A 13,537-nucleotide genomic window follows, 5' to 3' on the forward strand; every position below is an offset into this window, starting at 1 on the left:
TTGACACTGAATGAAATGGATCCCAAATTGCTTGAGAAAGAGAAAGGTCAGCTGTGGCTGCCTCGAGTTCAAGCTCCTGATCATTATCCTGCTGAAGCTCCTGTTGGAAATGCACGTGGATACTTGGCAAGGACAGTGGTGGGAATTGACCATAATGCTGAACATAGTCAAAATAATAGATAACTAACTGAAGTCTAATTCATTAATATCGTAATTGACATCTATACACAGTAGAGGAGGCACACACTGGTGGAGCAGAAAACAAAACATTGAAAGATTAAAAAAAAAGAATGAATACTACCAATCTATTTTTAAAATGACTACACTATCTACCCTATACAAGCTAAGCATGGTGATGGGAGGGGTGGTAGAGACACACACAGACACACAGACAGACAGACTAAACTGGAGATTCACATACAGCTGTGATAAAATGCTGTAATAAAATTTGAGTCTCAAGAACACTCTTCACACCTTACCTATGAGAAATGGTCAGTCATTTCAAGTTTATCAAACTGTATTGTAAGGTTTAGTTGAATATAGAAACACCACTAGATACTCAAACTAGAAAAAACTCAAATTAAACACCATCCAACAGGATTGCTTCATTTAGAAAATAATCATTAGAGAGGAAGTAAAAACATTTCTTTTTGATCATAGGTTTTCAATAAGCTAATTTAATCAGCAAGTCAGAGACCTTGGTCAGAAAATATCTCCTGGGTAGAAACTCCTGTCAAAGTTGAACCCCTTATGCAGTTTGAAAGGTACATACATCAAATGTGTTGTGGTCATGTCCACCAGAACCAACTGATATGCCTTTGGTGGATTCACTGATACCAACATTTCTTATTGTTACCGGTCTACATAACGTATAACAAATGGGAAGGATGCCCAAAGAAAGTCATCAACAGAAGAGGTTCAATCTTGTTATACAGAATAGGTTTATTACATATTACCCAACAACTACTTACATTATGTCAGGGTTGCTTGATAATCTCTTGTGAGACCTCAGGTTAGACTAAAGTAACTGCACGTTACTGTTTAGCTATAGGGAACTTAGCATTAGAACAGCAACTGGTAACAGGTTCACTCCTCCCAGGAACTGCCCTTTATATCCTGACAGGCAGAACTTCTCGTGATGTCATGTAACATTTCCAGGTACTAACTGACATGTACACCAATTCTGATATTCTTCTTCTTCGTTATTAGCCCAGTTTTCTTAAAGAAAGGCCCTACACATTAGCTTTGAGAAAAGCAGATGAAGAGCTGCATGCTCAAATCAGTAATAAATCAGAGATATCTCTTATTCAACTTCAATTGTTGAAGCAGCATCATACTGCAGTAAGTGAGGAACACATTACGTGGAGCTCTGTGTTTCATTATAAATCCTTCAAGTAGAAGAGTCACAGCAAAGGGACAAAATAAACTTTATAAGTATATCAAGGCAGACAGGAAGACTTTTTGTGTTCCTTTTTAGTTTTTTTTAAAAACAGAGTCCAAAGTGAACTTAGGCCCCTTAGACAATTAGGTTGGAGAAATAAAAATAGGGAACAGGAAATGGCAATGGCATTGAATATATACTTTGCATCATCTTAAAAGGTTAAATACAGTAACAACATTCCACAAATACTGATTAATCAAAGGACAAAAAGTGGGAGAGGAAATAAATACAATAACAGACCAAAGTTGCGCAGGTTTGGTGGACTGGCTATGCTAAATTGCCCATTGTGTCTAGGGCTGTGCAACCTAGCTGGATCAGTCATGGGAAATACAGGGTTACCACTATAGGGTAGGGGGTTGGGTTTGGGTCAATGTGGACTCACTGGGCCAAACGGCCTGCTTCCGCATTGTAGGGATTCTATGATTCTATGAACTATCATGAGAGAAAAAGTACTCCATGAAACTAATGGGATTTAAAAACCTGATAAGTCCTCAAACTTAATAGGATGCGTCTTAGAATGTTAAAAGAAGTAGCTACAGAGACAGATGTACTGTAAGTAATCTTTCAAGAATACTTAAGATTCTGAAAAGTTCCTAAGGATTGGAAAACTGCCATGTATCTCATTTATTCTAAAAATGGAACAGGACAAAAAAAGGCAACTGGAGGCTGGTTATATTAACATCTGTTATTAGGTCAATGTTAGAGTCTAATATAAAAGGATATCAAAACAGAGCATATAGAAATACATAATAAAATAAAGCAGAATCAGCATGGCTTCACAAAGTCATGACAAACTTATTAGAATTCTTTGAAGAGGTAACAAGGAGAGATGAAGAGGAAGCAGTCTACGTACAATATTTGTATTTACAGAAGGCATTTAATAAAAAAGGTACCACATGTTTGGCTACTTAATAAGAGCTCATGGTGTTAGAGATTATTAACACAAATAGAGGATTGGCTAACAAATAGAAGATAGCGAGTTGGGATGAGGGATGTATTTTCAAGATAACAGCCTGAAATTAGTGGAGTGCCACAGGGCTTAGCACTGGCCCCATGATTATTTATAAATGTCGTTTAAATGACTGATGAGGAAAGTGAATGTACCATAGCCAAGGTTGTGGATGACAAAAAAAAAATTAGGTGGAAGGCAAGTGAAGGATGAACCAAAGAGTCTGCACAGGAATATAGCAGGTTAGTTGAGTGGTTAGAAACTTAGCAGGCAGAATAGAATGTGGGAAAATGAGAGAATTTGCACTTTGGTGAGAACAATAGATGAGTTGAATATTATTCAAATGGAGAAATGGCAGAAAATTGCAGTACTTGTGCACAAGTCACAAAGCTAGCATACTAGTTTAGCAGGTTACAGGAAAAGTAAATGGAACTTGATCATTATTTCAAAGGGAATTGATTAGAAAAATTGGGAAATCTTGCAAAAATTATAAAGGCACTAGTTAAACCACAGCTGGAATATTGTGAGCAATTTCAGTTCTCTTACCTAAGGAAAGAGCTGGCATTTGAGGCAGGCCTACAGGTTCATTCGGTGATCCCAGCTGCAAGGCATTTTCTCAAGAGTAAAGGTTGAGTAGGTTGGGCCTGTACTTAGAGTTTAGAAGATAGACAGGTGACCTTACTGAAATATACAAGATTCTAAGGGGCTTGACAAGGTCGATGCGGACAGGCCGCTTCCTCTCATGGGAGAATTTAGGACCGGAGGGCATAATCTCAGAGTAAGGGGTTACTCATTTGGATCAGAGATGAGGAGGAATTTCATCTAAAATGATAGAAGGCTGAGAAACAGATTTTTAATCTGTATGGGAATCAAGGTTATAGGAAAAAGGCAGGAAAATAGAATTGCACATTATCAGATCAGTCATGATTGCAAGTTTATCAGGCATGGTTCCATTGAATGGGCCAAATGGCCTCCTTCTGTTCCAACATCTTATGGTCAGAGTCATACAGCATGGAAACAGACTCTTTGGTCCAACCAGTCCACGCTGTCCAAACTAAACTGGTCCCACTTGCCTGCGTTTGGCCCATATCCCTCCAAACTGTTCCTATTCATGTACTTATCCAATTATCTTTTATTATGTTGTAACTGTACCTGCATCCATCACTTCCCCTGGCTGTTCATTCCACACACAAACCACTGTCTGTAAAAAAAGTTGCCCCTTATGTCCTTTTTAAAATTCTCTTTGCACCTTAAAAATATGCTCCTAGATTTGAACTGCCTCACTCTAGGGAACAGTTCCTTGCTATTCACCTTATCTATGTCCTTCCTGATTTTACAAACCTCTAAAGGTCATCCCCCAACCTCCTGTGCTCCAGTGAAATAAGTCCCAGCCTATCCAGCCTAACTCAAACCTTCCATTCCTGGAAACATCCTGGTAAATCTTTGCTGAACTCTCTCCAATTAATAATATCCTTCCTAACGCAGGGCGAATAGAACTGCACATAGTACACCAGAGGAGGTCTCACCAACGTCCTGTATAACCTCAACATGACATCCCAATTCAGGTTCTCAAAGTTCTGAACAATTAGTGTAATCCAGGGTTGGGACTATCTTTTGAGTTAGCAAAGTCTCGGTCATCTTAATGTATCCGAGGAGGAAGTACAACTACAATAAAAATAAGTAAGTGTCTCTTTATGCTCCCCTTCTGTTATCAGTAATAAAACTGGTTCTGTAGTTTATAGTCTAATCTATAACCTGGTAAATGTTATTCTGTTATCTGAAATCTAGCAGATGAAACAGATTGCATCATAGACAGCCAGCTCAAAATAGACCAGTCATCCAGAAGATGGAGTAATAATACTTTTTGTACATTAAATAGAAAGTTACAATATTAAAAAAGACAACTAGACTAAAACCAAAGAATCTTGACCCTGCTACTTGACCGTGTTTGATGCATGACTACGTGCACTTTAAAAGGAAGCTTTCTCCATTTTAATAGGAAACAGCATCCATAAATAGAAATAGAAAGCAACAGCATTCATGTTCCTGGCAACAGACCAAGAATTTCAGCTTGAAACACACACCCATTTTGACATGAAACACAACTCCTTTGTACCATATAACATTTCTTAGCTTTTTAAGGTCATCTGTTTTGTTTTGCAGCTGATTTCTTTTCTAGCTTTGTAATAGCTTAGTTGCTTTCTGAAATGTAGCATTAAGCAAGTGGGCACATTTTTGTTTCAATGCAAGTTCCAAAGAAAGTTCAGGAAGTTCAGAAGGATATCATCTTACATATGGGACTTCATGCCTACAGAATTAAACACTGCACAAATTCTACAGCAGTGAATTCAAGACAAGAATAAAACGTTACCAACAGTCACACTAGACAGATTCCATGTTACAGAAGCATTAGAACAGTAGCAATTCTAGTTTAATATGTATAGAAGTAAATCAAAAAACAACTGAGGTATTAATTCAAAGCCCATTCACACTGAAATTTCTGTTGGTTTCGATGTTGGTGGCAACTTACGTTGATATTTCCCGAGAATCTTGTTAGAAGATGTAAAGCTGGCATCCAACAAGGCAATTTATATTGAATGTATGTTAATATCTCATTTAGATATATTTAATAAAGGTTCTGTGTAGGAAGTTCGATAATAATAGGAACGCACACAATGGAATAAAGGCAATATGGATATGAACTAAGGAGCAGAAGACTGCAAGTGCATGGTGACAACTGCACAGTTTATGATTTGAAAGGATGTAACCAATTAGGTCAAAAATTTCACATACCTTTTGGGATGACGAAAGGAAAAGGAAATATATATATATATATCATATTATATATAAGATGGTGAAAATTTAAAATGAGCTGGTGAACAAGGAGACTTGAGTCCAATTGCAAATCTTTCAAAGTGGTCTGTTTATGTTATTAAAACCGATAAGCTTGCTAACATCAACGCACTGCTGATTCTAGCCGAGTGCACGTGCACAATATTAAGCCAACTTTTAAATAAAGTAAAAATTCTCTTGTTTAACACATTTTTCTTACCCAATATTTCATTAAAATTGTATCATTAATTGGTGGTTGTCAATATGTCAGTATTTGTTACTACATTCATAAGACACATTGCTGGTAATACACATGCTCCTTGGTGTTAAGCAAGTGTTGTCAATTAAAACTATAGAAGTAGAACATGGATCTGGCTTTTGACATTGCAGCACAAGTACAAGAATTCTTGACTTAGAGACAGGATTAATCAGAGACTTTGTCTGCCCTCAAAGTTAACGTAACTTTTATATCACTTCAATAGGAGATCTGGGACAGGGCTTCTCTAATTTTGCTGACTAATACATATCCCTCATTCGAAATACAAAAAATGGATTTCACTTGTCATTATCACATTAACTTGCAACCTTGCTGTGCACCAACTGGTTGCACATCTCCATTAAAATAGCAACTACACTTCAAAAGGACCTCACTGTTTGCAAAGCAGTTAAGGAGGTTCAGTGGTTGTGAAAAGAAATATACAAGTCCCTTTGTTAAAAGGCAACAAAATATCACTAAACCTGTGGAGACAGCTGCTTTGGCCTGTTAGAATCCTTGAGCCCAGTGGGTCTTCTACTTCCAGAAGAAGATATCAAGGTTACATAGAGTTAGACTTCTAATTCTCTCATTAATTATAATTTTTTAATATTTGTACGGATGGTGATACTAAAGCTCTTACGGTACCTCATATACACAGTTGAACAACTCCCAGTCATAAATCGTAATCTGATAGGCTAGATCCTTAGAACTCATTAACTCAAAAGTTGCCATAGTTCCGGTGGATGGGCCTTCCTGTTCTGGCAGTGGTGTCTGGAAAAGATCATACGAGGACAAAAGTCAAATTAAAAAAAGCTCTTTAGCTGCAAAGTGGAACTTATTTTAGGACCAGATCTTTCAGTTAGCAGTGGAAACTATTTAAAACTGCACCTTGCCTTTTTATCCTAGAGTTTTTGGACCTTCTTGTCCTGGCTCCAGCTTTGATCCTGTGAAGGAGTGATTTGGGAAGCCAAGTGGCAAAGTGGAACCACACATCTTATTTCAACATAAGCTGAAGACCTGCTCATGAGGATCCCAGTCTTCGTTGAACTCCACTGATTTTAAATGAAGCTTTTTTTAAGATTCCTACACCCCAATCCCACTACACCACTAATCCCTTCCTACACAGCCCAATAATGCTCATCCCCTCAACAATAGTCATCACACCCCAACAATGATCTCTGCAACATTTTCTGACAATGCTTCCCACTCCCCACCTTCCAACACCGCAACCACCCACCCTACCTTGGCCACCAAATGATAAAAAACACTGGCTGGACTGACGAGCCAGGGATGCTGGATTGAGTGGTGAGATGGGGGAGCTGGTGGAAAAGAGGCGAGCATTTTCTTTGATGCTGAATGCGTTTGGACTGAGAAGTTTCGTAAGCAGTGTTAAAGTGCTCTGACACTCCGATTTCCTTAGAGCAGTTCTCCTCAGCAAGCTTTACACCTGCTAAGAACAGCTCTAAGTAAATCATTTTTCAAAAAAAAAAAAAAAAAGTGTTGGTATGAACCAGAATATGAAACCAACAAATGGAACTCTGAGGACTCCCATGAGGCCCTCTTGGAGTATACTACAGGTTCTGGGTGGACATAAATTAGCTTCCTAGAACTTCTGATGCCATTGAGAGATGTTTGCCGCCATGGGGATTGGAAAATCTAGGCTGTTGCTTGTTATTTTTCCCCAAGAGAAAGGAATGTGATATATCAAAAACCACCCAAAAATCAATAAACCTTGTGCACTGTAACAGATACAATGCAGCTTAATAAGTCTTATGGTCTAAAATTATGCTCAGCGAACAGAAAATACTATCGCAGCTGAAAAACATTTTCATAATATTAAATAGATTACACACAAACTATTACATTGGGAGCAGGAGTAAGCCATTCAGCCCCTCAAACATGCTCCATCATTCAATATGGTCATTCCCGCTTCACCCTGACAACTTTTCACACCCTTGCTTAACAAGAATCTATTTCTGCTTTAAAAATATTCAAGGACTCTGCTTCCATTACCTTTTCAGGAAGTGAATTCCAAACTCATTGACCATCTAAGAGAAAAAAAAATTGCCCCTAAATGAAGGGGCAATGCAGACTATGACTGTCCCGAGCAGCTGGTGGATCGTGCCCAAGTCACCGGGCTGGGATTGGAGACTTTATTTGACTGACAATGCTGGGACCCTCTGATTGATGGTGATCTCTCTTGACTGAGGACTGGTGACAACTCGCTAAGCTTCGGGGCTTCGTGTTTGCGTTAAACGGCAAGCCAATATTAGCAGTGCTGTGAACCTGGTATCTCTGGCAGAGGGACAAGAAGCAAATAGGCAGGCAGCGATGCTCTGAGCACCTAGGTAAGTTCAGAGTGACTGAATGCTAGGAGGGCAAAGAAACAACCTGGAGATGCAGCCTGGTCCAGTCCATGAGTTGGGTGTGTGTCCCCAGAAGCAGTGTCCTTGTTGCAGCATTATAGTAATGATTACTTTTGTGCCATTGTGAACCACTGAAATGCAGAAAAGTCCTATAAGTGGAGTGGAGATGTGCCATGAGGATCCTTAGAGGCTGGCACATGCTGGATGCCAATACAGGTGAATGTGATGTGCATGTGGACAGTGCCCATGGAGCGTGCCCTGAGATGTTGGTACGTGGTGTCCAACATGGAGTTTCTTCAGAGAAAGCAGCAGACTGAAGTCACCACATACCTGCTCTGACTTCATGGTGAGGATTCTCAGCATCTAGTTTGTTCATGGCAGGTAGTAGGTAACTAAAGCTGCATATTAATGGAGATGAGGCCTGCAGTTAATAAAGGTTTTTAAGAAATAATAATCCCTTTTAAAAGGGAACTTGCCCCTGCCAAGTGAGAATCATGCCTCGACACCCGGAACCCAGTCCGAAGATATGAATCATGGTGGGTCTCACTGGACTCCTTGTGTAATTGTGCCACTTTTCTCACCATTGTCTACATTGACCAGGGCCATATAAAATTCTGCCCAAGAACAAACAGATCCCATTGTATCTGCAATCTCTCACTACTTAAATAAAACACTTCCTTTTTATTCTTCCGGCCAAATGGACAATTTCACAAAATACTCCATTTGCCACACCTTTTCCCACTCACCAAAACTTAGCCTTATCTTTGTTGCCTACATACATCCCTTTCACAACTTTCTTTCCTATCTATCTTTGTTTTGTCAGCAAATTTGGCAATTGTAAGCTGCACAAATCTCAGCACTGATCTCTATCACACTCGACTGGTTACATCTTGCCAATTTAAAAAAGACCTTTTTATGCAGAGTCTCTGTTTCCTATGAACTAGCCAATATTTGAACCATGTCAGTAGGCTACCTCTTAGATAATCAGTTATTATTTTTCAAAATAACCTTTTAAGCTGTTCCCCATCAAATCTAAGCACATTAAATCCACCTTTATCCATAGGATGTGTTACCTCAGAACGTCAATAGATTGATTAAACATGATTTTCTTTTCAGAAAAATATGTCAATGCTGATTACCTTCAATCCATCCAAATTCCCTGTTATAACGTCTTTAATGATAGCTTTGTTCATTTTCCCTATTGATATATGCTAATTGACCTGTGGTTTCGTGCTGTCTCCCTCCCTTTTTGAACTAAGCAGTCACATTCACTGTCCTCCATTCTAATGGAGATGTCCTTCAATCAATGGAGGTTTGTAAAATTAAAACTAATGCATCAACTATCTCACTCGCCACTTCTTTCACTCGAGGGTAAAGTTGATCTGGACCCAGCCACTGATCAGTCTATGACTCCAGCAATTTACTCAGCATCACGTCTCTGGTGATTGTAATTTTCCTCAGTTCCTCCTCCCTGCCGTTTCCCGACTTATAGCTGCTTCTAGAATGTTGCTCGAATGCTCTACAGTGAAGACCACTCTAAAAAACCTGTTTAATTCATTTGCCATTTCCTTATTTCCCATCAGTTGTCCAGTCTCACTTTCTACAGGAACAATGATTACTTGGTTAAAACAGTTCCTTTTAAAAAAAAATCAGTAGAAACTATTATCTGCTTTTATTTATGGTTAGCTTTCTCTTGCAGTCTAACTTTTCACTCCTTTTTAATTTTTTGGTCATTTTGTTTTTAATATCCCACCTAATGTTCTGAGCTGCCATCTGTCTTTGCACAATTTTTAAAAAAAAAAATATTTCTGAAGGGTCTAGACCCGAAGCGTCAGCTTTCCTGCTCCTCTGATGCTGCTTGGCCTGCTGTGTTCACCCAGCTCTACACCTTGTTATCTTAAATACTCAATTCCTGGTTTTCAGCCAATTCCTTGCAGAATGAGGTCTTGACCCAAATGAAAATGCCTATTAACCATTGCCTGTGCATTTCTAGGATTCATTCATTTTCAGATGCCATTCTATCTAGCATTTGTCTTGATTCACAAGTCTATTCAAAGCATGACACATCTCCATGTCTTTCTATAAGCCCCTCTTTATACAACAGCCTGTCGTTAGGTTCCTGGTGATTCTGAAAGTTAGCAGCATGGAGCCCGCCTTTTTCGGTGTTTCAGTTTAGAACACAAATGTAGCTAGAAACAATGGTTTTCCCAAAAGTGTCTGCAGACGGCAGTCATTTGTTCTAAAACAGAATTTGTCCTATGAAATCAAACCCTGTCAAAACCAAAAGTCCATCCATATTAGAAATTTGAACACAATGTGAACAAGAACAGACTCAGGAATTTCTAGATTAAATTATTTTAGTTTTTAAATAAGCTACCAAAATCCATGATATTTTTCCACGGACTGACTATGCATCATTTTATGATTATCAAAGGTCAACCACTCTTCAGACTTCTAACAACAGTCTTTGTAAGTCTTGCCCATAAAATTGTAGTAGAATTGACAATCCCTTTGAAGCATACATCCAAATTCTGAAAATATTTTATTCTGGCAAAGACAAAGCCAAGGCCATTCTTTGTTTCTTCTTGGTGCTACTATTCATTCTTCTATTATTTAGATGTTTAAATTCTGAGGGGGAAAAGAATTGGTGGGTAATCATAGCTACAGGGCCTGTAAAATGACTCAGCTATTTTGCATCAGGAGCTTCCAGAAGCAGCGCTTTTGACAAAGAAAATTTTTGTTTATCTCTTCATCTGAAGAGACTGAAGTTAATCCCCACTCACCAATCAGAAGTCAGTCTATCATCCACAACTGTTTCTATATATTTAAATACAAACACCCTTTCCTCCTTCCTAACCACTCCCTTACTTGGGAAAACTACCTCTTTTCGAAGGGAAAAAATACCCAATTAGCTAACTAAACAAATAATAAACAATGCCCAGGAGGGCAGTTTCACAACAAAAAGTAAACAAAAAAAGGTGGAGGAACAAACGAGGGAACTAAATCAAAGTGGTTTGAGGGTGCCGGTGGAAATGAAAAGTTCTGAAATGTCTATTCTAACGAGCATAAACTGTTTTTTGACCATCTCTGATGCATGCCCTCAAAGCGATAAGCTTTTACAAAGCTTCTTGTGCAAAGCTTCTTTCCCAGCGACAAAGGGCAGACTCAGAACCAGCAGAAAATCTCAATTGTGGATCATTTTCTCGAGATTAATTTACTTACACTCAAATGATTCACAAACATCGATAAAATACTGTTGCAACAACTTGCATTCATAACATGAATTTTTTTAAACGAAATGTCTCGAGATGTTATTTTAAGATAAAAATTGGTACCGTGATAAAAGAGTAGACATTAAGGGGATGTGAAATAACTGGGTTTCAAGAAAAGCCTTAAAGCCAAAAAGAGTGAGATAAAGGGGTTTACGCAGCAAGTTCCACAGCCTGGCCCAAGGCCAAGAAAAATGGCCACAAAACTCGGAAGGCAGGCTGTGTAAAAGGTTAAAGTTTGACAAAGACAGAATTCGCAGAGGACTGCGGGCTTAGTGGCGGCATTAGAAATGGGGAGGAATGGGGCCATTTAGGATCTAAACACAAGGATGATAATTTTAAATTTGATTTGGTAGGAAGGATTAAAAGATTGGCACAGTGGCTCAGTGGTTACCACTGCTGCCTCACAGCACCAGGAACTCAGCCTTGGGTGACCGTGTGTGGAGTTTGCACGTTCTCCCTGTGTCTTCATGGGTTTCCTCCGGGTGCTCTGGTTTCCTCCCACAGTTCAAAGATGTGCAGGCCTGATGGATTGGCCATGCTAAATTGCCCGTAGTGTTCAGGGGTGTGTAAATTAGGTGGGTTAAAGGGGATGTGTCTGGGTGGGATGCTCTTCAGAGGGTCGGTGTGGAATTGTTGGGTCGAAGGGCCCGTTTCCACACTGTAGGGATTCTATGATTTTAAGATGCTGTCGAAAGAGCCTTGATGAGTTATTGCAGCTTACCTTGTAAATGGTAAATACTGCTGCCATGGTGTGTTGAAGGGAATAAATGTTGAAACTGATGGATGGGATGCCAATCTAGTGTCTATTTTGTCTTGGGTGGTGTGTTTGGAGCTGTATCTAACCATATAATGGTGTGGGTGAAGAGAAGCTATTGCTGCAGATGCTGTGCCCATATAGTTTGATAGTGAGTTACACACTTGAGAAAAATGCTTTTTGGCTCAATTGTCAAAGAAGGAAAGGCACTACACAAAGAGAATGGTCAATGTGACAAAAATTGTGAAGTCAAGGACGACAACAGGGATAATGCTCCACAGTCACAAATAATCTCTCTAAAGTTACAATATACACATGATAATTTACAATATATACAATGATGATCACGATGCAAGAAATATTGCCATCTCCTGCTTTAATATGCAAGTTATCTGCTAAAGGAACTTTATTGGCCCCAGAGATTTGCTAATTAATGCAGAATTACTCAGCGTGGAAAATTTTAGTATTAGAGATGTATTTAATTGCTTTGATAGGAAGGCAAACACAACCTGAACAGTTAACTATAAAAGTACACAGGTAGAGATAGCTTTTGCTGTTTGGAATCATACTTGCCATTTCCTACATATGTTAAATTATGTTTATACTTCTGTTCAATGCAGTGTATAATATTAGCTGTGGCCTTTCATCAGATGAATCAAACTCACTCATACACTGTCAGATATTAAACATGACTTGTTGACCTGTTAAATTGTATAACTTGAAGTCACATGTTGTTCTCCCAGAGTGGAGATTCTGTAAATAGTGCAGCTTCATCCCTTACAAAGTTTAATTTCCTGGTTTCTTGTTTCCGATGTTTTTGTTTCAAGTGTTCAGAAGGCAGAATATGCTCCAAGAAATATCCCATTAACAGGACTCCAAACCCTCATTAAATTGTTTATGATCAACTTGAATGGTAGCAATGATAAAGGTTTATATTATACTCGCATTGTAGCTGGCTCTGTAGAACATTATTGGCCTAAAATCCATCGTAAAATGATAATAAAATTAAGATTTCCCATTAAAGGAAACTACAGGATGCAGGAAGTCCATTTTAAATACAAAATCACAGGCAAACCAATGTTAACAACAGAAGCATGACACATTTTCTGACTTTCAGTCTATTGTAGGAATACTAAAAGCCAATTCAGGGCTGCATCTATTTCAGCCATTCCACATGTTCGATAATGGACAAAACCCAATACATAAATATCAAAATTTGTGATGCGAGGTTGCCTGTCACAGGCAGTTTTATCTGATACAGCAATGCTTATGTTATCTCCCATAACATAAGTTGTCACAAACATGTATTGTAGCACTCTGGTATATATCAGCAAAGTGTCCTGGCAGCAGCATTGCAATGGAAGGTGCTACTGCTCTCCAAACTGCAGCATTGCATACTGTAAGTGCAGAAGCATACCGTAGGTGAATGGATTGGAGATGTGTCATGAGGATGCATTACGGCTGGTACATGTCACGCATCAAAGTCCATGGACAGAGGTCAGGGAAATGCATGCAGTTTGAGTTGTTGGTGCCCAATGTCCAAAAGAGCAAGTAGTGAGGTAGATTTGGCAGGTAACAGCTCAGACTTTCCTTCCATGGCCCATGTTATTCAGGGGCTTCGAAAATTCCTCTCAGTGGAACTGAAATGGAATACTGAAAAACTACAT

General features: G+C 38.9%; 1 protein-coding gene across 3 annotated transcripts in view; it reads right to left on the reverse strand.

Annotated features, from left to right (window-relative positions):
• Nucleotides 1–13,537, reverse strand: part of rapgef4a (Rap guanine nucleotide exchange factor 4a) — a 112,286-nt gene that overhangs the window by 24,277 nt on the left and 74,472 nt on the right. For 2 of the 3 annotated variants that reach the window (XM_048599410.1, XM_048599409.1), the window contains one exon: nt 6,124–6,249. The exons of the other annotated variant lie outside the window; for it this stretch is intronic. In XM_048599410.1, the coding sequence (XP_048455367.1) occupies nt 6,124–6,249 (126 nt within the window). The remainder of the gene's footprint in view (nt 1–6,123; nt 6,250–13,537) is intronic. 3 annotated transcript variants of the gene reach the window in all.

The sequence above is a fragment of the Rhincodon typus genome, chromosome 7 (assembly GCF_021869965.1).
Source record: "Rhincodon typus isolate 14 chromosome 7, sRhiTyp1.1, whole genome shotgun sequence".
NCBI classification, from domain to species: domain Eukaryota; kingdom Metazoa; phylum Chordata; class Chondrichthyes; order Orectolobiformes; family Rhincodontidae; genus Rhincodon; species Rhincodon typus.